The sequence below is a fragment of the Salmo salar genome, chromosome 09, assembly GCF_965601325.2.
Source record: "Salmo salar chromosome 09, fSalSal1, whole genome shotgun sequence".
NCBI classification, from domain to species: domain Eukaryota; kingdom Metazoa; phylum Chordata; class Actinopteri; order Salmoniformes; family Salmonidae; genus Salmo; species Salmo salar.
The window spans coordinates 113,309,092-113,333,215 of record NC_138299.1 but is presented as its reverse complement, the minus strand read 5'-3'; the positions used below and the strand labels follow the sequence as shown (position 1 = coordinate 113,333,215).

The following is a 24,124-nucleotide window of genomic DNA, read 5'->3' as shown; positions in this document are numbered from 1 at the left end:
TAGGAGAGACCATGTGAGGATATGACAGAGCCAAGTGACTTGGTGTATAGCGAGAATAGGAGAGGGCCTAGAACAGAGCCCTGGGGGACACCAGTGGTGAGAGCGCATGGTGCGGAGACAGATTCTCGCCACGCCACCTGGTAGGAGCGACCTGTCAGGTAGGACGCAATCCAAGCGTGGGCCGCGCCGGAGATGCCCAACTCGGAGAGGGTGGAGAGGAGGATCTGATGGTTCACAGTATCAAAGGCAGCAGATAGGTCTAGAAGGATGAGAGCAGAGGAGAGAGAGTTAGCTTTAGCAGTGCGGAGAGCCTCCGTGACACAGAGAAGAGCAGTCTCAGTTGAATGCCCAGTCTTGAAACCTGACTGATTAGGATCAAGAAGGTCATTCTGAGAGAGATAGCAGGAGAGCTGGCCAAGGACGGCACGTTCAAGAGTTTTGGAGAGAAAAGAAAGAAGGGATACTGGTCTGTAGTTGTTGACATCGGAGGGATCGAGTGTAGGTTTTTTCAGAAGGGGTGCAACTCTCGCTCTCTTGAAGACGGAAGGGACGTAGCCAGCGGTCAAGGATGAGTTGATGAGCGAGGTGAGGTAGGGGAGAAGGTCTCCGGAAATGGTCTGGAGAAGAGAGGAGGGGATAGGGTCAAGTGGGCAGGTTGTTGGGCGGCCGGCCGTCACAAGACGCGAGATTTCATCTGGAGAGAGAGGGGAGAAAGAGGTCAAAGCACAGGGTAGGGCAGTGTGAGCAGGACCAGCGGTGTCGTTTGACTTAGCAAACGAGGATCGGATATCGTCAACCTTTTTTTCAAAATGGTTGACGAAGTCATCCGCAGAGAGGGAGGAGGGGGGGAGGGGGAGGAGGATTCAGGAGGGAGGAGAAGGTAGCAAAGAGCTTCCTAGGGTTCCTAGGATTACCTTTTGTTGTCTTCGTCAGAATGCACTCCCAGGACTGCTACTTCAATAACAAATGTTGGTTTGGTCCAAAATAATCCATCGTTATATCCGAATAGCGGCGTTTTGTTCATGCGTTCCAGAAACTATCCGAAATGGTAAATCAGGGTCGCGCGCATGGCGCAATTCGTGACAAAAAAAATCTAAATATTCCATTACCGTACTTCGAAGCATGTCAACCGCTGTTTAAAATCAATTTTTATGCAATTTATCTCGTAAAAAAGCGATAATATTCAGACCGGGAATCTCCTTTTCGGGAAACAGAGGAAAAAACACAAAGACGGGGGCGGCGAGTGCATGCGCCTAAGCCCACAGTCCCTTGATCGGCCACTTGAGAAAGGCGATAATGTGTTTCAGCCTGGGGCTGGAATGACGACATTCAGGTTTTTCCCGGGCTCTGAGAGCCTATTGGAGCCGTGGGAAGTGTCACGTTACCGCAGAGATCCTTTGTAATGGAATGAGATGTCAAAGAAAGACAATAAATGGTCAGACAGGCCACTTCCTGTAAAGGAATCTCTCAGGTTTTGACCTGCCATTTGAGTTCTGTTATACTCACAGACACCATTCAAACAGTTTTAGAAACTTTGGAGTGTTTTCTATCCAAAGCTAATAATTATATGCATATTCTAGTTTCTGGGCAGGAGTAATAATCAGATTAAATCGGGTACGTTTTTTTATCCAGCCGTGAAAATACTGCCCCCTAGCCATAACAGGTTAAAAGCATGTCAAACGCTGTTTAAAATCAATTTTTATGCTATTTTTCTCGTAAAATAGCGATAATATTCCAACGTTGTATTCATTCAAAGGCTGAAAGAAAGACATGGCGAGTTCTCGTGACCGCGCATCTCCAGTCTCACTGTCCCCAGGCTGACCACTTACAAACTCTGCTCCTATACTTTGCCCAGAGACAGCAGACACCCCATTCCACTTTCTGGCGGCTTTAGAGAGCCAATGGAAGCCTTAGAAAGTGTCACGTTATAGCACAGATGCTGTAACGTTGATAGAGATGCAACAGAAGGACAACAAATTGTCAGACACGGCACTTCCTGTATGGAATCTTCTCAGGTTTTGGCCTGCCATATGAGTTCTGTTATACTCACAGACACCATTCAAACAGTTTTTGAAACTTTGGAGTGTTTTCTATCCAAATTTACTAATTATATGCATATTCTAGTTTCTGGGCAGGAGTAGTAACCAGATTAAATCGGGTACGTTTTTTTATCCGGCCGTGAAAATACTGCCCCCTATCCCAAAGAAGTTAAGATTGAAAAAAAGTAATGAGCCTAGACAGCTGCCCTGGGAAATGCCTGACTCTACCTGGAGGCCCCACTGAATTCTGTTAGACAGGTAACTCTCGATCCACAATATAGCAGGGGATGTAAATCCATAACACTTATGTTTTTCCAGTAGCAGGCTATGATCGATAATGTCAAAAACCGCACTGAAGTCTAACACAACAGCCCCCACAATCTTTTTATCTGCAATTTCTCTCAGCCAATCAGTCATTTGTGTAAGTGCTGTGCTTATTGAATGTCCTTCCCTATTAAGCATGCTGATAGTCTTGTCAATTTGTTTACTGTAAAATAGCATTGTATCTGGTCATACACCATTTTTTGGTAACTGAATAGTTGGCTTGAGCCAGTAAGGGGGGCTTTACTATTCTTAGTAGTGATGCACCAATATGACAATTTTTGGCCGATACCGATATATGATATTTTCCTTGCCAAAAAAACCCCAATACCGATAACCGATTATTGGACATTTTAGCTGCCTTTTTAGGCATTCTAGTACAGTTAAATAGTTAACACACACACATGGACGCAGCGGTCTAAGGTACTGCATCTCAGTGCAAGAGGTGTCACTACAGTCCCTGGTTCGAATCCCGGCTATCACATCCGACCATGATCAGGAGTCCCAAAGGGCGGCGCACAATTAGCCCAGCGTCGTCAGGGTTTGGCCGGGGTAGGTCGTCATTGTAAATAAGAATTTGTCCTTAACTAACTTGCCTAGTTAAATAAAGCTTACACACACACCGCACTGACCAAAAAGTTATTTTGTTGCCATTTACGTATGTCCCCATTTCCAGTAAAACAGAATCAAAACCTATTTCTTTCACTTACTTGCTGTGCTGTTTCGTTGTTAATTTGCTCAGTCGTTTCATTCTCAAACAGGATTTCAATGGAACGCCGTTTGGGTCTTTGCATGTCAAAAAATAAAACATTGACCAGTAGATTACACTATTTGACGTGTCAACTTAGCTTGTTGACCAATCATGACCTGAATATGAGTTCACATCACATAGTAATTTAACGCGTACATACATTTCTTACGTTGTTATTACACATTGATTACACTATCACTTATATTTCATGTCACAACGATTCATGGATACGTATGCTATGATGCTGGTAAAGTTGTCTCGCGCACCTACAGTGCTGGTCTTAAAAAAAAGCTAGCTAGCTCATGGATGCAAACAATGTTCTTCCCCAAAAACATAGCAAAATGACAATCTGTTTCAGTAGCTATAGTTAGCTAGCTAACTATATAGCTAGGCGGCATCATCTGAAATAACCCTAATTTATAAGACATTGATTAATAGTGGTCGGACCCATCTATGTGAAGATAGCAACAATAAGGATTAGCCCCAATAGTGGACTTTGCGGTTAACCTTCAAAATAAAATTGTGATAATTCTACTATTTGTATTAATTTGCATCACTGTCAATGACATACTTTTATTTTGAAGGCAAACCGCATAGTCCACTATTTGTGCCTAATCCTTATTGTGGCTAGCTTCACAACACATAACCAAGTCCAGTCGAGCCTCACTAGCCAGATTAAGCTAGCTGGTTGCTTATAACGTTAGATTTGGGCAACAGGGTTAAGCAGCTGGCTAGCTATTTATTTTCATTAACTAAAGTTAAATTTCAATGGGCAAACAACAAGTGCCAACCTAGCTAATACTTACTTACTCACAAGAATTCCTGAATCATTGCTAAGAATAATGAAAATGACTGCAGTTTCTACTGGTCGTTGTTTTCAGGCTGATTGTATTGGTGCTAGCCAGGTACCAAGCTAAAACTAGCTACCCCCGAAGTTGTGGTCGAACAAATTATGCTTTATTACCAACGCGGTATTGTAAGCACATCGTTCGTGGCCGGTGTTTTCTTGTTTGCAGACTTTCTGTACAGCTTTGACAGTGCTTGATTGCCCCCCATCTATCTTCAGAGTTCGTTCTGTTAGGTGACCTAAACTGGGATATGCTTAGCACCCCGGCAGTCCTACAATCTAAACTAGATGCCCTCAATCTCACACAAATTATCAAGGAACCCACCAGGTACCACCCTAAATCCGTAAACATGGGCACCCTCATAGATATTATCCTGACCAACTTGCTGTCCAAATACACCTCTGCTGTTTTCAATCAGGATCTCAGCGATCACTGCCTCATTGCCTGTATCCGCTATGGGTCCGCGGTCAAACGACCACCCCTCATCACTGTCAAACGCTCCCTAAAACACTTCAGCTAGCAGGCCTTTCTAATCGACCTGGCCCGGGTATCCTGGAAGGATATTGACCTCATCCTGTCAGTAGAGGATGCCTGGTCGTTCTTTAAAAGTAATTTCCTCACCATCTTAAATACGCATGCCCCTTTCAAAAAAACTAAGAACAGATATAGCCCTTGGTTCACTCCAGACCTGACTGCCCTCGACCAGCACAAAAACATCCTGTGGCGGACTGCACTCGCATGGAATAGTCCCCGCGTTATGCAACTTTTCAGGGAAGTCAGGAACCAATACACGCAGTCAGTCAGGAAAGCAAAAGCTAGCTTTTTCAAACATAAATTTGCATCCTGTAGCTCTAACTCCAAAATGTTTTGGGACACTGTAAAGTCCATGGAGAATAAGAGCACCTCCTCCCAGCTGCCCACTGCACTGAGGCTAAGTAACAGTGTCACTACCGATAAATCCACTATAATTGAGAATTTCAATAAGCATTTCTCTACGGCTGGCCATGCTTTCCTCCAGGCTACCACAACCTGGCCAACAGCTCCGCACCCCCCGCAGCTACTTGCCCAAGCTTACCCAGCTTCTCCTTCACCCAAATCCAGATAGAAGATGTTCTGAAAGAGCTGCAAAACCTGGACCCGTACAAATCAGCTGGGCGAGACAATCTGGACCCTCTCTTTCTAAAATTATCTACCGCCATTGTTGCAACCTCTATTACCAGTCTGTTCAACCTCTCTTTCATATCGTCCGAGATCCCTAAAGACTGGAAAGCTGCCGCGGGCATCCCCGTCTTCAAAGGGGGTGACACTCTAGATCCTAACTGTTATAGACCTATATTCATCCTGCCCTGCCTTTCTAAAATCTTCGAAAGCAAAGTTAATAAACAGATCACTGACCATTTCGAATCCAACTGTACCTTCTCCGCTGTGCAATCTGGTTTTCGAGCTGGTCCCAGGTGCACCTCAGCCACGCTCAAGGTACTAAACGATATCATAACCGCCATCGATAAAAGTTCTGTACTGTTTGTGCAGCCGTCTTCATCGACCGGGCCAAGGCTTTTGACTCTGTCAATCACCGTATTCTTATCGGCAGACTCAACAGCCTTGGTTTCTCAAATGACTGCCTCGCCTGGTTCACCAACTACTTCTCAGAGTTCAGTGTGTCAAATCGGAGGGCCTGTTGTCCGGGCCTCTGGCAGTCTCTATGGGGCTACCACAGGGTTCAATTCTCGGGCCGACTCTTTTCTCTGTATATATCAACGATGTCGCTCTTGCTGCGGGTGATTCCCTGATCGACCTCTACGCAGACGACACCATTCTGTATACTTCTGGCCCTTCTTTGGAACTGTGTTAACTAACCTCCAAACGAGCTTCAATGCCATACAACTCTCCTTCCGTTGTCACCAACTGCTCTTAAATGCAAGTAAAACTAAATGCATGCTATTCAACCGTTCGCTGCCCTCACCCGCCTGCCCGACTAGCATCACTACTCTGGACGGTTCTGACTTAGAATATGTGGACAACTACAAATACCTAGGTGTCTGTTTAGACTGTAAACTCTCCTTCCAGACTCATATTAAACATCTCCAATCCAAAATTACATCTAGAAACGGCTTCCTATTTCGCAAAACAAAGCCTCCTTCACTCACACCGCCAAACATACCCTCGTAAAACTGACTATCCAACTGATCCTCGACTCTGGCGATGTCATTTATAAAATAGCTTCTAATACTCTACTCAACAAATTGGATGCAGTCGATCACAGTGCCATCCGTTTTGTCACCAAAGCCCCATATACTACCCACCACTGCGACCTGTGTGCTCTAGTCGGCTGGCCCTCGCTACATATTCGTCGCCAGACCCACTGGCTCCAGGTCATCTATAAGTCTATGCTAGGTAAAGCTCTGCCTTATCTCAGCTCACTGGTCACCATAGCAGCACCCACCCGTAGCACGCGCTCCAGCAGGTATATCTCACTGGTCATCCCCAAAGCCAACACCTCCTTTGGCCGCCTTTCCTTCTAGTTCTCTGCTGCCAATGACTGGAACGAACTACAAAAATTACTGAAGCTGGAGACTCATATCTCCCTCACTAGCTTTAAGCCACAGCTGTCAGAGCAGCTCACAGGTCACTGCACCTGTACATAGCCCATCTGTAAATAGCCCATCCAACTACCTCATCCCCATACTGTATTTATTGATTTATCTTGCTCCTTTGCACCCCAGTATCTCTACTTGCACATTGATCTTCTGCACATCTACCATTCCAGTGTTTAATTGGTATATTGTAATTACTTCGCCAACATGGCCTAGTTATTGCCTTTACCTCCCTTATCCTACCTCATTTGCACACGCTGTGTATATATACTTTTTCTACTGTATTATTGATTGTATGTTTGTTTATTCCATGTGTAACTCTGTGTTGTTGTATGTGTCGACCTGCTTTGCTTTATTTTGGCCAGGTCGCAGTTGTAAATGAGAACTTGTTCTCAACTAGCCTACCTGGTTAAATAAAGGTAAATTAAAATCTGAGCAGCTAACCGATTTGTAAATTGCCCACCCAATCTACCTACCTCATCCCCATATTGTTTTTATTTACTTTTATGCTCTTTTGCGCACCAGTATTTTTACTTGTTCATCACCATCTGCTCATCTATCACTCCAGTGTTAATTTGCTAAATTGTAATTACTTCACTACTATGGCCTATTTACTGCCTTACCTCACGCCATTTGCACACACTGTATATAGACTTTCTTTTTTTCTATTGTGTTATTGACTGTATGCTTGTTTATTCCATGTTTATCTCTGTGTTGTTGTTTGTTGCACTGCTTTGCTTTATCTTGGCCAGGTTGCAGTTGTCAATGAGAACTTGATCTCAACTAGCTTACCTGGTTAAATAAAGGTGAAATAAATAAAGTGCTACTGTATGTTTTTTTTTTTACACGCAAAGACCCAAACGGCGTTCTATAGTATGTATGTTGTGAAGCTAATAGAAGTGACGCTATTACTGTGTAAATCCGGTAGGGCAACATCGGAAAAATAGCGCACTTGGTAGTGTGTACCAGTGTTCGACCAGTCGGCGAAAGCTAACATCACCCATGGCAGAGAACGGTTGATCGTCAAGGGCAATGAATTCCGTTATCTTGGCTTTAATGAATTTCGCCTTTGAGTTGTCTCGCTGAAATGTTCTTTTTTTTTTTTTCAAATGACTGCTTGACTTGTTGACTGCTCGATCCACACAGCAGACAATGTGGGCTAGGTTATGAATACTGTGTTGCACGTGAAGCACAACATTTTACGTGGAGTCATTAAGGCATGTACCTACGTTATATAGGTATGCACGTCAGCTTCGACATCGTTTTTGCACATCGGCGTTAAACTAGACATTGGCCATTACCGATGTTGGCATTTTTAGCTAATGTCGGCCGATTCAGATATGTTCACCGATATATCGTGCATCCCTAATTCTTAGGTAGCGGAATTACTTTTGCTTCCCATCAGGCCTGAGGGCACACACTTTGTAATAGGCATAAATTGAAGATATGGCAAAAAGGAGTGGTAATCTCGTCCGCTATTATCCTCAGTAGTTTTCCATCGAAGTTGTCAGACCCCGGTGGTTTGTCATTGTTGATAGACAACAATAATTTTTTCACCTCTTCCACACTCACTTTACGGAATGAAAAATTACAATTCTTGTCTTTCATAATTTGGTCAGATATACTTGGATGTGTAGTGTCAGCGTTTGCTGCTGGCATGTCATGCCTAAGTTTGCTAATTTTGCCAGTGAAAAATGTATTTAAGTAGTTGGCAATATCAATGGGTTTTGTGATGAATGAGCCATCTGCTTCAATGAATGATTGAGCTCAATTTGCCTTTTTACCCAAAATTTCATTGAATGTGCTCCAAAGCTTCTTTATTTAATTTATCTTTGTTTCAAAGTGTAGTTTATTTTTATTCAGTTTAGTCACATGATTTCTCTATTTGCAGTATGTTTGCCAATCGGTTGTGCAGCCAGACTTATTTGCCATTCCTTATGCCTCATCCCTCTCAACCATACAATTTTTCAATTTCTCATCCATCCAAGGGGATTTAAAAGTTTTTACATTCATTTTCATAATGGGTGCTTTCTTATTAGTAACTGGGATAAGGAATTTCATAAATGTGTCAAGTGCAACGTCTGTTTGCTCCTCATTACACACCACGGACCAACAAATATGATTTACACCAACAACATAGGAATCACTACAAAACGTCTTGTATGACCTCTTATACACTATTTTAGGCCCAGCCTTTGGAACTTTGGTTTTCCTAGATATGGCTACTATATTGTGATCACTACATCCGATCTGGATACTGCATTCAAGCAGATTTCTGCAGCATTAGTAAAGATGTGATCAATACATGTTGATGATTTGAGTCCTGTGCTGTTTGTAACTACCCTGGTAGGTTGACTGATAACCTGAACCAGGTTGCAGGCACTGGTTACAGTTTTAAGCTTTTTCTTGAGTGGACAGCTTGATAAAAGTCAGTCAATATTGATATCACCCAGAAAATATACCTCTGTTGATATCACATACATTATCAAGCATTTCACACGTTATCCACATACTGACTGTTAGCACTTGGTGGTCTATAGCAGCTTCCCACAAGAATGGGCTTTAGGTGAGGCAAGTGAACCTGTAGCCATATTATTTCAACAGCATTTGATATTAGATCCTCTCTAAGCCTTACAGGAATATGACTTTGAACATAAACTGCAACACTTCCAACATTGGCATGTGCCTCTTCTGAAGCTGTTGAACCATGTATTGCTACCACTGTATCATCAAAGGCATTATCTAAGTCAGTTTCAGAGAGAGTCAGTATATGCATGTCATCTGTTACTAGCAAGTTACCGATTTCATAAACCTTGCTTCTTAGGTTGCATATGTTAAAGTGGGCTATTTGTAGCAATTTTCTGCATTTAAAAAAAAACATTTTTAAATGTTTTTCTTGCTTTACTGGGAGACTTATCCGAGGTAGACACGACAGTGATATTTATGTTTGAGCTGAGGTTAAGTTGTAGGGTGAGTTGCACACAGTGGACTTCCTACTAGGGAAAACTGCCTAAGTGCTAACAGTATAATTCAGGTTCATAGGCACATGATTACTGCATACAATAGCTGTAAAATTGACAGAGGCATTCAGGGAAGTTAGATGGACATACATTAGGTTACTTACATTATGACTGCCAACTACCATGGGACAATGTACATTTACAGCAGCACTACAACAACTGTGACACAATGGTAGGGATTATCTGAGCAGGGCTTGGGTCACTGATAAATCGTTGTCTCAATGTAGCTTTGAAATGTGAGGACAGGGTCCAGGAGCCAAGATGATTTGGATAGACACTGTCATTCACTTTTATGTGTATTAAAGTTTAGTATTTGTTCCCATATTCGTAGCACGCAGTGACTATATCAAGCTGGTGACTACAAATGTGTGTGTGTGTGTGTGTGTGTGTGTGTGTGTTCAGATTATTTTATTGTAAATAAGAAAAGAATATGTTTCTAAACACCTCTACATTAATGTGGATGCTATCATGATTACAGATTATCCTGAATGAAACGTGGATATATATGAGTGAGGAAGTTAGAGGCATAAATATCATCCCCCCCCATGTCTTGGGGGTATGATATAAAATGCTAACCTCCCCTGTTATTGTAATGGTGAGAGGTTAGCATGTCTTGGGGGTATGATATCAAATGCTAACCTCCCCTGTTATTGTAATGGTGAGAGGTTAGCATGTCTTGGGGGTATGATATAAAATGCTAACCTCCCCTGTTATTGTAATGGTGAGAGGTTATTTCTTGGGGGTATGATATAAAATGCTAACCTCCCCTGTTATTGTAATGGTGAGAGGTTATTTCTTGGGGGTATGATATTTGTGCGTCTGTAACTTTCTCACTCAGGACTATCCGTAATCGTGGTAGCATCCACATTAAGTGTTTAGAAACATATTCTGTTCTTATTTACAATAAAAGTTACTCCAAAATGACACTACATTATTTACTATTCATTTCTATGGGCACAAAATAATCTGAAACACAACCAAAACAAACTGCAAATACATCCAACAAGTTTGTAAAGTCACAAGCTTGATGTAATCATTGTGTGTTAGGAATATGGGACAAAATACTAAACGTTTTACTACTTTAATACAAAAGTTAATTTATCTGAATACTTTTGGTCCCCTAAAATGGAGGGACTATGTACTGAAAGTGTAGTAATTTCAAAATGGTTCATCTGATATGGATGAAAATACCCTAAAATTAAAGCTGTTAGCACTTTAACCTGATAGTATTGAGAGGTATTGACATGTTGAAAGCACCGAGCTGTCTGTTTAAACAACTAGCACTCAGCTCAGACACCCGTGCATACCCCACAAGACATGCCACCAGAGGTCTCTTCACAGTCCCCAAGTCCAGAACAGACTATGGGAGACGCACAGTACTATATAGAGCCATGACTACATGGAACTCTATTCCACATCAAGTAACTGATGCCAGCAGTGGAATCAGATAAAAATACACCTTATGGAACAGCGGGGACTGTGAAGCAACACAAACATAGGCACAGACACACGCATACACACACATGACAACATACGCACTATATACACACGTACATATGGATTGTGGCGTATGGGCCTGAGGGCAGATACTTAGTGTGTTGTGAATTCTGTAATGAATGTATTGTAATGTTTTCAAAATTGTATAACTGCCTTAATTTTGCCGGACCCCAAGAAGAGTAGCTGCTGCCTTGGCAGATAATCATTTCAAATCCAAAGTGCTGGAGTACAGTTCCAGAACATCAAAACCTTTGTCGCTCTCCCAATACTTTTGGAGCTAAATGTATATATATTTTGTATTTTTTTTTTATTGAGCCAGCACAGTGAAGAGGAGATAGGAAAGGTAGGAGGGATTGCGAGTCAGAAGGACAGTGGGTCCGATTCAAACTCATGCTAATTCTGTAAACCTAGGCTGTACATGTGTGCCAGAGTCAGCAACACTAACCCCTGGACCACACAGGCCACATTACTTCTGAAAATAGTTCAGTAGTACCTATCTACAGACAGTTTTCTGTATTTTTGATTTAGACCTAACAGTCGGATGATGTAACAATTTATTTATCTTTTTTTTCCCTCAGTCCATCATCTTTGATGAGGTTGACCTGACAGATGCGAGCGTGGCCGAATCCAGCACTAAGAACGTCAACAATAGTTTCACTGTGAGTCCCTTCTTTCTATCTCTTTCTTTCTTTAGCCTACTTCTTTTGATTTTTCTGCCCGTCTTTCTATATTTACAGTACCAGTCAAAAGTTTGGACACACCTACTACTAGTGCTAAACAAATCAAAATCTATTTTTATATTTAAATTCTTCAAAGTAGCCACCCTTTGCCTTGATGACAGCTTTCCACACTCTTGGCATTCTCTCAACCAGCTTCATGAGGAATGCTTTTCCAACAGTCTTCGAAGGAGTTCCCACATATGCTGCGCACTTGTTGGCTGCTTTCAATTCACTCTGCGCACCAATTCATCCCAAACCATCTCAATTGGGTAGAGGTCGGGTGACTGTGGAGGCCAGGTCATCTGATGCAGTACTCCATCACTCTCCTTCTTGGTCAGATAGCCCTTACACAGCCTGGATGTGTTTTGGGTCATTGTCCTGTTGAAAAACAAATGATAGATCCACTAAGTGCAAACCAGATGGGATGGCGTATTGCTGCAGAATGCTGTGGTAGCCATGCTGGTAAGTGTGCCTTGAATTCTAAATAAATCACTGACATTGTCACCAGCAAAGCACCCCCACACCATCACACCTCATCTTCCATGCATCATGGTGGGAACCACACATGTGGAGATCATGCGTTCACCTACTCTGCGTCTCACAAAGACACGGCGGTTGGGACCAAAAATCTCAAATTTGGACTTGTCAGATTGCCACCAGTCTATTGTCCATTGCTTGTGTTTCTTGGCCCAAGCAAATCACTTCTTCTTATTATTATTGGTGTCCTTTAGTAGTGGTTTCTTTTGCAGCAATTCGACCATGAAGGCCTGATTTCACGTAGTCTCCTCTGAACAGTTGATGTTGAGATGTGTCTGTTACTTAAAAGTCTGTGAAGCTTTTATTTGGGCTGCAATCTGAGGTGCAGTTAACTTTAATGAACTTCTCCTCTGCAGCAGAGGTAACTCTGAGTCTTCCTTTCCTGTGGCGGTCCTCATAAGAGACAGTTTCATCATAGCGCTTGATAGTTTTAGCGACTCCACTTGAAGAAACTTTCAAAGTTCTTGAAATTCTCTGGATTTACCTTCATGTCTTAAAGTAATGATGATGGACTGTCGTTTCTCTTTGCTTATTTGAGCTGTTCTTGCCATGGTATGGACTTGGTATTTTACTAAATAGGGCTATCTTCTGTATACCACCCCTACCTAGTCACAACACAACTAATTGGCTAAAACGCATTAAGAAGGAAAGAAAGTCCACAAATTAACTTTTAACAAGGCACACCTGTTAATTGCAATGCATTCCAGGTGACCACCCCATGAAGCTGGTTGAGAGAATTTCAAGAGTGTGCAAAGCTGTCAAGGCAAAGGGTGGCTACTTTGAAGAATCTCAAATATAAAATATATTTTGTTTTGTTTAACACTTTTTTGGTTACTACATGATTCCATATGTGTTATTTCATAGTTTTGATGTCTTCACTATTATTCTACAATGCAGAAAATAGTTTAAAAAAAAATAAAAAATTGAATGAGTATAGGTGTGTCCAAACTTTTGACTGGTACTGTATGTCTTTCTGTCTCTTGGCTACTGTCCAGCCATATATCAGCCCTGTGTCGGCCGTGGTCATTCTAACCTAAGGGTCATCATCCTGTGGTCATGCGGTGGTCAAATGACCAAACTGCAGGATGAACACCACTAAAATCACCAAACCTACGTAGTGGTCCCGTGTGGCTCAGTTGGTAGAGCATGGTGTTTGCAACGCCAGGGTTGTGTGTTAGATTCCCACGGGGGACCAGTACGGGAAAAAAAAAATATATGAAATGTATGAAATGAAATGTATGCATTCACTACTGTAAGTCACTCTGGATAAGAGCGTCTGCTAAATGACTAAAATGTAAATGTAGTGTCACTCACAATTTCTAACTGTTGATAATGATAACATTTCCTGATGACATGAATAACATTTCATCACATAAGCGCTACTCTGCGATAGGGGTTATTTCTCTGTGAAAAATCACGGGCAAAAATACGTTTTGAGTCTTGCGGTGTGTTTATAGGTTGCCTTTGGGGTTGTTTCACCATAAAAAGCAAAAGAAAGAGGATTTCGACATCCGCCATCTGATTTGTTCTGAAATTGTTTTGGTTGTTGGAAACCGATAAGTTTAGCATTCCTGCAAAATTAATTTGTTGAAATATAATTTGATCTAAGAAATTAAGCTAATTGATTTCATCCAAATTGGTCATTTTTAATTTACAAGGTTCATATAATATTCAATAAATGTAGAACTGTAGAAAAAGCCCATGGAGTTGGTGGAATAATCCTTTAATTCATTGCCACTTACTCAGCTGGGCCAGGGGCGCTTTAATTAGGTCAGGTGGAAATATCCGACAGATCTCCACTCCATAAAAGGAGTAAATCACCATCGCCTGATCGCACTGCTTTCTCTTCCTTCACTCTGTCAAATCCAGAAGTTCTGTGCGTCCATGAATCCACGTAAATCCACCGACTCTGTTACCTTTCATCTGAACTTTCATCTGAACTATCTGTTGCGATCGGGAGAGTGGGCCATCAGTAGTTGTTTGAAGTTATTATCGCGGAGCGCGGCTTGGAGCGCACGCTTCAAACATTTTGTTTAATGTGAATGGTCAATGATTCCGGCCCTACGGATGATAATGGGCCAATTATGCAATTGGTATGGTTAATATGTAATGAAATTCTGTGTACACATGAAGACACTTGAAAGGGTGAAATAAGAAAGTAATTGTTTGTTGAACTGATCGGCTCTGATATCCAACTAATGGCGTTTATAGATTGAATAACCGATCACTGTTTGTATTATTCTTTCATGATTTATGATAAATAGTTACGAGCCTAAATTACTCACCGACGATTCCTATTGACTTATTAATGAACTGGATTGTTGAATTCCCTAAATGATGTTAACAATGAATGATTGTTATGATTAGATCTTTGTGATGATGGATATGATTGGACACACGTTATTCTGTTTCCTTTGTTATGCAGCACAGACTACTCAGTAAATATACCACTTTATGGTTAAAGGAATTCCTGCCTCAGTCTCATCCATTCCTCTGTCACCTGACCCGTGACCACCTGTTCACCCTCACTGTCAGTCATCCTACCTGTCCAGCTGCCCACACAGATTCCACTAATCTTTCAAGTACCTAACATCCGATTTGGACCAAACTTTTTTCTATCAATGAGTTAGATGTGAGGAATCCAAAGAGATTGTTAAAAGCCACCCACAGACCCCTCCACTCACCCGCAATCCCACCCCAACAACAAGTATATACTATCAGTTCTCTGTTTTACAAGTAGAATGGAGCTGCAGATGAAATCATTTATGATGAAAGTGCACAGTGATGAGTTTGATGCTCTTTTCCAATAAATATTGAGTGTTTTGTTCTGGTGACATGATTTGATGCTTGGCTACCGTTTGACAAGTAAATAATCTCGCTCCTTTGTCCATAATAATCTGATCATGTAGGTTTATACCTGCACTGTATCTGCAAGTTTTTGGCTAGAGCGTACATGCCAAGACCAGAGTGGGCACATTTGCCATATAACGCAACATGTTTTGTAACAAAACCATCAGTGGAGTTAAAAATTATATGGAAACCCATTTAAAGTAAGATTCACCTATTTTGAATGTCATATTGTTTTTGTGCATCTCTGAGCGACGTTCTATTGAGACCCTGGGTCATTTCATGTTTATCTGAGCTATTGCCGTTCAAATAGGCAAAAAAATGAAATTGCTTATCCCAGTTACTAATAACCATGCACCCATTTAAGAAAATGACATGAAAAACTGTTAACTTCCTGTGGTTTGATGAGGAATTGAAAATTGTATTGTTGAGAGGGATGAGGCAAAATGAATGGCAAATAAGTCTGGCTACACAACCATTTGCAAACGTACTGCAAATTGAGAAATCATGTGACTAAACTGAATAAAAAGAAGAAGAAACTACACTATGAAACAAAGATAAATGACATAGAATGATAGTAAAAAGCTTTGGAGCACCTTCAATGACATTTTGGGGGAGAAAAGGCACTCAGCTCCATCATTCATTGAATCCGATGATTATGTTGATTTTTTTAATTGGCAAGATTACCAAACTTAGGCATGACATGCCGGCAACAAATGCTGACACTACACATCCAAGTATATCTGACCAAATTATGAAAGACACATTGTCATTTTGAATTCCATAAAGCGAGTGTGGAAGAGGTGAAACAATTGTTGTTGTCTATGAACAATGACAAGCCACCGGGGTCTAACAACTTGGATGGAAAATTAATGAATATAATAGCGGACAATATTGCCACTCCTATTTGCCATATCATTACTTTAAGCCTACTAGAAAGTGTTTGCCCTCTGGCACGGAGGGAAGCAAAAGTAATTCCGCTATCTAAGAATAGTAAAGCCCCCTTTACTGGCTCAAAAATCCGACTAATCAGCCTGTTACCAACCTTTTAGTAATGTTTTGGAAAAAATTGTGTTTGACCGGATACAATGCTATTTTACAGTAAACAAATTGACCACAGACTTTCAGCACACTTATAGGGAAGGAAATTCAACAAGCACTTAAACAAATGACTGAGAGAAGTTGATGATAAAAATATTGTTGGGGCTGTTTTGTTAGACTTCAGTGTAGCTTTTGAAATTATCGATCATAGTCTACTGCTGGAAAAAGGGATGTGTTATGGCTTTACACCCCTTGCTATATTGTGGATAAAGACTTACCTGTCTAACAGCACACAGAGGGTGTTCTTTTAATGAAATCCTGTCCAACATAATCCAGGTAGAATCAGGAATTCCCCAGGGTAGCTGTCTAGGCCCCTTACTTTTTTCAATCTTAACTAACCACATGTTACTGGCTTTGAGTAAAGCCAGTGTTTCTATGTATGCGGATGCCTCAACACTATACACGTCAGCTACTACAGCAACGGAAATGACTGTAAAACTTAACAAAGAGCTGCAGTTAGTTTCAGAATAGGTGGCACGGAATAAGTCAGTCTGAAATATATTTAAAAAAAACTAAAAGCATTGTGTTTGGGACAAATCATTCACTAAACCGTAAACCTCAACTAAATCTTGTAATAAATAATGTGGAAATTGAGCAAGTTGAGGTGACTAAACTGCTTGGAGTAACCCTGGATTGTAAACTGTCTAGGTCAAAATATTGATACAAAAGGAGCTAATATCGGTAGAAGACTGTCCATAATAAAGTGTAGCTCTGCCTTCTTAACCTGTTGGGGATAGGGGGCAGTATTTGTACGGCCGGATAAAAAAAAAAAAACGTACCCAATTTAATCTGGTTACTACTCCTGCCCAGTAACTAGAATATGCATATAATTGTTTGATTTGGATAGAAAACACCCTAAAGTTTCTAAAACTGTTTGAATGGTGTCTGTGAGTATAACAGAACTCATTTGGCAGGCCAAAACCTGAGAAGATTCCAAACAGGAAGCGCCCTCTCTGACCATTTCTTGGCCTTCTTTGCCATCTCTATCCAAAACAAAGGATCTCTGCTGTAATGTGACATTTTCTACGGCTCCCATAGGCTCTCAGAAGGCGCCAGAACGTTGAATCATGACTCTGCAGTTACTGGCTGAAAAACAGTAGCTCATTTGGTAAGTGGTCGATCTGAGAACAATGAGACGGGCATGCACGAGAAGAGTCCATTTTACTTTCTCTGTCTTTGAACGAAAACAACGACTCCCGGTTGGAATATTATCGCTTTTTTACGAGAAAAATCGCATAAAAATTGATTTTAAACAGCGTTTGACATGCTTCGAAGTACGGTAATGGAATATTTTGAATTTTTTTTGTCACGAAACGCGCCGGGCGCGTCACCCTTCGTTACCCTTCGGATAGTTTCTTGAACGCACGAACAAAACGCCGCTATTTGGATATAACTATGGATTATTTGGAACCAAACCAACATTTGTTGTTTAAGTAGAAGTCCTGGGAGTGCATTCTGACGAAGAACAGCAAAGGTAATCCAATTTTTCTTATAGTAAATCTGAGTTTGGTGAGTACCACACTTGGTGGTTGTCAAAATAGCTAGCCTGTGATGGCCGGGCTATCTACTCAGAATATTGCAAAATGTGCTTTCACCGAAAAGCTATTTTAAAATCGGACACCGCGATTGCATAAAGGAGTTCTGTATCTATAATTCTTAAAATAATTGTTATGTTTTTTGTGAACGATTATCGTGAGTAATTTAGTAAATTCACCGGAAGTGTTCGGTGGGAATGCTAGTCACATGCTAGTCACATGCTAATGTAAAAAGCTGGTTTTTGATATAAATATGAACTTGATTGAACAAAACATGCATGTATTGTATAACATAATGTCCTAGGAGTGTCATCTGATGAAGATCATCAAAGGTTAGTGCTGCATTTAGCTGTGGTTTTGGTTTTTGTGACATATGCTAGCTTGAAAAATGGGTGTCTGATTATTTCTGGCTGGGTACTCTGCTGACATAATCTAATGTGTTGCTTTCGTTGTAAAGCCTTTTTGAAATCGGACAGTGTGGTTAGATTAACGAGAGTCTTGTCTTTAAAATGGTGTAAAATAGTCATATGTTTGAGAAATTGAAGTAATAGCATTTCTATGGTATTTGAATATCGTGCCACGGGATTCCACTGGCTGTTGACTAGGGTGGGACGCAAACGTCCCACCTAGCCCAGAGAGGTTAACAGCACTATCAACAAGGCAGGTCATACAGGTCCTAGTTTAGTCACACCTGCACTACTGTTCAGTTGTGTGGTCAGGTGCCACAGAGGGACTTAGGAAAATTGCAATTGCCTCAGAACAGGGCAGCAAGGTTGGCCCTTGGATGTACACAGAGAGCAGACATTAATAATAGGCATGTGAATCTCTCAAGTGGAAGAGAGATTGACTTCATCAGTATTTTTTTGTAAGAGGTTTTGACAAGCTGAATGTACCTATCTGTCTGTTTAAACAGCTCAGACACCCATGCATACCCCACAAGACATGCCATCAGTGGTCTCTTCACAGTCCCCCAGTCCAGAACAGACTATGGGAGGCGCACAGTACCACCTAGAGCCATGACTACATGGAACTCTATTCCACATCAGGTAACTGATGCAAGCAGTGGAATCAGATTTAAATAACACATAAAAATGCACCTTATGGGACAGCGTGGACTGTTAAGCAACATAAACATAGACACATGAATACACACACGTACACATGGATTTTGTATTGTAGATATATGGTAGTGGAGTGTGGTTATGAGGGCACACATGAAATGACATGGAACAACCCTTTGGACTCATTTACATTTAATAACTGGGTGGGGCTGTGTTAGTCAGTGAGTATCCGGAATTGGTGGCTTATGTTTGTGTGTGCATGCATGTCTGTGCGTGCGTGATAGAGAATGTTGACAGTATGCGACTGCGTCCACAGAGCTGCATTTTCTGTGTTGCGGTTAATTCCTCCTGCTCTATTTTTATTGATTTCTCACGCGGCCTGGAGTGGAGCTCTCCTAGTCTCTCGTTGATGACAGCCCAAACCCATGCAGACCTGGGTACAAATACTATTTTAAATAATTTATAATACTTTAGTTTTGCTTGATTTAACTTAACTGCTGCAATGGAACCAATAGAATAGTCGCAAACTATCTGCCACTCCAGGAAGGCACTCCAGGAAGTCTAAAGCAAACGCTCAAAGTATTTGGAAGATTTCAAATAGTATCTGAACCCAGGTCTGAGCTCAGGCGAAGGTGGTCTTTCAGTTCCAGACAGCCAAATTAAGTACTTGCCTTTCCCCGCCTCTCTCTCTGTGTTGTAAAGAGGGGCTGCTTTGTGGCCTTCAACACCCCCACTCACACCCCTCCCTCCACTCCAGCCCCCTGTGTGGGATCGCCTTGACGACAGGAAGTTTATATATGTGAGTCAGAGAACAGAGGCAGGCGGATGGGGGAGGGGCCTGCACCACGGTTCCCTGCTCTCTCCCAGTAAGAGACCACTAAGCTGGCTAGGCTAACAGGGCTAACAGCCGAGTGGGGAGAGAAGGAAAACCCTCCTGGAACACCTTCCTCTACAGGGATCCACAGAAGGAAATGACTGAGGGAATTCTGGGAATTCTCTGCTGGCTAGAACACTCAGACTAGGGGAAAAAAGGAAAAAAAGCCAGGCAATAACGGAAGGTGCCTCTTTCGGGACTCCAGAGTGAGAGGCTTCCTTGGGCGAGTTTTTAGATAAGATAGGAGAACTCTACGCCAGCCACGGAGAACTGTCTGTCATTGCTTCGTCAGGAGGACTTCAGGAAAGGAGTGGGAGACTGCAGCCGGCAGAGCCAGTGACTTGCTATCAAGGAGTAAAGAGTGATAGTACAGCTCCTAGACCTGGACCTGACCCATTCTCTCCCAACCCCAGACCAAATATAACAGAGCACACTCAGCACAGTCTGGAGAGGAGAGGGGGAGAGAGAAGGAGAACCACCGGAGCCAAATTTGACTGGACTTCACGCTGGAAGTAAGGCAGAAGAATGTCAGGAATGAGAGTGTGTGGGGGGAGCACAGAGATGTGTGTTAGTGGTGCGCGGGTCGGCTGTTTGTTCACCCTCACCTACCTTCAATTGCTAATAACCCATCCGCAAGCGCCCGACTTTGTGATAAAGTGAAAATCTGTGGCTGAAGGGTGGGTGGGTGGCGGGCGGTTGTATAAAGAGAAACAATACTTGAAAAAAAAACATACATTTATAATTATTGTTCAATTTATATAGGCTACATGTCTTTTTTTTTTTTTCTCTATTATTTTAGGCTCTCTGGTATTAGTGCATGAGCCTAAGCTTTAGGGCTTAACTGTACCAAATAGCCTACATCGCCAAATAATTAAAAAGTTAACGTCAGTCCATGGAGGCAAAAAGGACATTGTCGAAATGTTATTAAATAAGACTAAAGCTGCGAAAGGAAAGTTGAAAAAAAGAGAAGGGAGGGCCAGAAAAGTAATGTTTGGGAAATATTTGGTGAAGTGGTAAAAAAGGATCATGTGTGATGTCGACAGTCACAAGACGGGACTTCAAATAGGCCTATGGCATGTCAATGGAACTGTAGCCTACTGTTTAGATGGGTTAAATGGAAACTGAAATCTGGACGGGCTCCCGAGTGGCTCAGCGGTCTTAGGCAGTGCATCTCAGTGCTAGAGGCGTCACTACAGACACTGGTTCGACTCCAGGCTGTATCACAACTGGCCGTGATTGGGAGTCCCATAGGGCGGCTCACAATTGGCCCAGCGTTGTCCGGGTTAGGGTTTGGCCGGGGTAGGCCGTCATTGTAAATAATAATTTGTTTTTAACTGACTTGCCTAGTTAAATAAAATAACAATTACAAAAATGGACTGTAGGTCTATCACCTCTCCCATAGTCTTAATAATAACTCCTGCAGAATTAAGCATTTCTTGCAGTAAAATGATACACCAAATGTAGGCAAAATTTGGACTTGGGAACTGGAGTGGAGAAACATGATTTCTTTCTTTCTGCATCTTGAGAGAACGCAATGCTCAGTTAGATACCATCTGTAGATGTGCCGTCTTCATCATAAAAGCATCACAAAAGCTGATAGTATTTAAACCTTATAAAATATGCGTCGAAGACAAACAGAAATCTTATGAAAACACGTTGTGTAGTTTTCACAGCTTTCTTTTTCCTTACAACTGGTCAAACTGATGACATTTTGTACACAAAATCTTTCTCGTTTTTTATTTGTATTTTTTTGCTTTATTGTGCTCTGCAAAAGACAACAGATTGGACTAGATTGAAGCATTTGTTCTATCGATCTATTACATTATTCTGTTGAGAAAGGGTTTATTTAGTCTTCTAGGGCAGCATATAATGACAAAAGATAAGCTACATAATAATTATAGACAAGTTGACTAACAAATAGCCTACCAAAGTGTCTGAAATTATAAGCAGAAACATATCTAAAATCAGGCAAAAAAAAAATCCTGCACCCCCTGTCAAATCGTTCTGCAGTCTTTGACTGTAGACTATAGAGCATTTTCTATATTTGCGGGTTATGGTTGGATGCGGGCCTCCAGATTTTCACTTTATCACATATATTTGGGCGGTTGCGGATGGGTGATTAGCAATTGCGGACAGGTGCGGGTGAACAAACAGCTGACCCGCGCACCACTAGCTCACTTCCACTTTATCAGTGCTGTATCTTCTCTCCATCTCTCTATAGTAGGGGTCTCCAACCCTGTGCTAGATTAGGGTTGGCGTGAAAACCTACAGAACGGTAGCTCTCCAGGAACAGGGTTGGAGAGCACTGCCAATAGCCTAGAAGTGTCTAGTGCACGAGTCAAACTCATTCCACGGAGGGCAGAGTGTCTTCGGGTTTTCGCTCCTTCCTTGTACTTTATTTATGAATTAAGGTCACAAATTATTAAGGAACTCCCCTCACCTGGTTGTCTAGGTCTTAATTGAAAGGAAAAACCAAAAACCAGCATACACTAGGCCCTCCATGGAATGAGTCTGAAACCCCTGCCTTCTCTAGTGGGTAAGCCATGTGTTGTCCGCTCACTTTTTGGCATACACAGTGATTGTGTCCTAAATGGCACCCTATTCCCTACATAGTGTGATACTTTTGACCAGAGCCCCATTGGCCCAGGTCAAAAGTAGTGTTCTATATAGGGAATAGGGTTCCATTTGGGACACAACCACAGTGTATGTCAGAGTGTGCGGACAACTCCTTGTTGGACTGCCGGTGCGTGTGTATTGCATCAGACTTTTTATATGTAGGCAACTGTGCTTTTTGAGGGCCTTTCGCTTTAAGTAGGTGCGTGCGTGCGTGCGTGCGTGCGTGCATGCACCATAGACTTACATAGACAACTCTAGTAGCTTAAAGCCTGTTTTAACATGGACTGCGCCATTGAAGAACTTCCTATACGTTAAGTAAGGATCACATAATTCCATCCTGGTCGTCAGAAGGGATCAGCCAATAAATTATACTCTAAAGCAAACATTCCATAACTGCAGGTGGCAGTACAGTGCATTCGGAATGTATTCAGACCCCTTGACTTTTTCCACGTATTGCTACATTACAGCCTTATTCTAAAATGGATTAAATTGTTTCCGCCCCCCCCCCCCCTCATAAATCTACACACAATACCCCATAATGACAAAGCAAAAACAGGTTTTTATAAATGTTTGCAAAAAACCCCACTGAAAAATCACATTCACATAAGTATTCAGACCCTTTACTCAGTACTTTGTTGAAGAACCTTTGGCAGCTATTACAGCCTCGAGTCTTCTTGGGTATGACGCTACAAGCTTGGCACACCTGTATTTGGGGAGTTTCTCCCATTCTTCTCTGCAGATCCTCTCAAGCTCTGTCAGGTTGGATGGGGAGCGTCACTGCACAGCTATTTTCAGGTCTCTCCAGAGATGTTCGATCGGGTTCAAGTCCGGGCTCTGGCTGGGCCACTCAAGGACATTCAGAGACTTGTCCCGAAGCCACACCTGCGTTGTCTTTGCTATGTGCTTACGGTCGTTGTCCTGTTCGAAGGTGAACCTTCACCCTAGCCTGAGGTTCTGAGCGCTCTAGAGCGGGTTTTCATCAAGGATCTCTCTGTACTTTGCTATTTCCCTCGATCCTGATAATCAAATCAAATTTTATTTGTCACTTGTGCCGAATACAACCTTATAGTGAAATGCTTACTTACAAGCCTTTAACCTGTTAGGGCTAGGGGGCAGTATTGACACGGCTGGATAAAAAACATACCCGATTTAATCTGGTTACCACTCCTACCCAGTAACTAGAATATGCATATACTTATTACATATGGATAGAAAACACCCTACATTTTCTAAAACTGTTTGAATGGTGTCTGTGAGTATAACAGAACTCAAATGGCAGGTCAAAACCTGAGAGATTCCTTTACAGGAAGTGGCCTGTCTGACCATTTCTTGAACTTCTTTTCCATCTCTATCATTTACTAAGGATCTCTGCTCTAACGTGACACTTCCCACGTCGTCCATAGGCGCTCAGAGCCCGGGAAAAAACAGAATGTCGTCATTCCAGCCCCAGGCTGAAACACATTATCGCCTTTCTCAAGTGGCCGATCAAGGGACTCTGGCCTTATGCGCGTGACCCCGACCGCCCCCGCCTTTGGGATTTTTTCCTCTGTTTGCCGAAAAGGAGATTCCCTGTCGGAATATTATCGCTTTTCTACGAGGAAAGTGTCGTAAAAATTGATTTTAAACAGCGGTTGACATGCTTCGAAGTACGGTAATGGAATATTTAGAATTTTATTGTCACGAATTGCGCCATGCGCGTGACACTTCTTTACTATTTCGGATAGTGTCTGGAACGCACGAACAAAACGCCGCTATTCGGATATA

At 42.0% G+C, this 24,124-nt stretch overlaps 1 protein-coding gene across 4 annotated transcripts in view; it reads left to right on the top strand.

Annotated features, from left to right (window-relative positions):
• dgkd (diacylglycerol kinase delta) overlaps window positions 1-24,124 on the top strand; it is a 173,936-nt gene that overhangs the window by 40,031 nt on the left and 109,781 nt on the right. For 3 of the 4 annotated variants that reach the window (XR_014378845.1, XM_045724294.2, XM_014213440.3), the window contains exon 3: window positions 11,649-11,729. Coding sequence is in view for 2 of the 4 variants with exons in the window: in XM_045724294.2 (XP_045580250.1) it covers window positions 11,649-11,729 (81 nt within the window). In the remaining 2 variants the exon portion in view is untranslated. Of the gene's footprint in view, window positions 1-11,648; window positions 11,730-19,495; window positions 20,257-24,124 lie in introns of those variants that run through there. The other variant, XM_014213442.3, reaches the window with a different exon arrangement.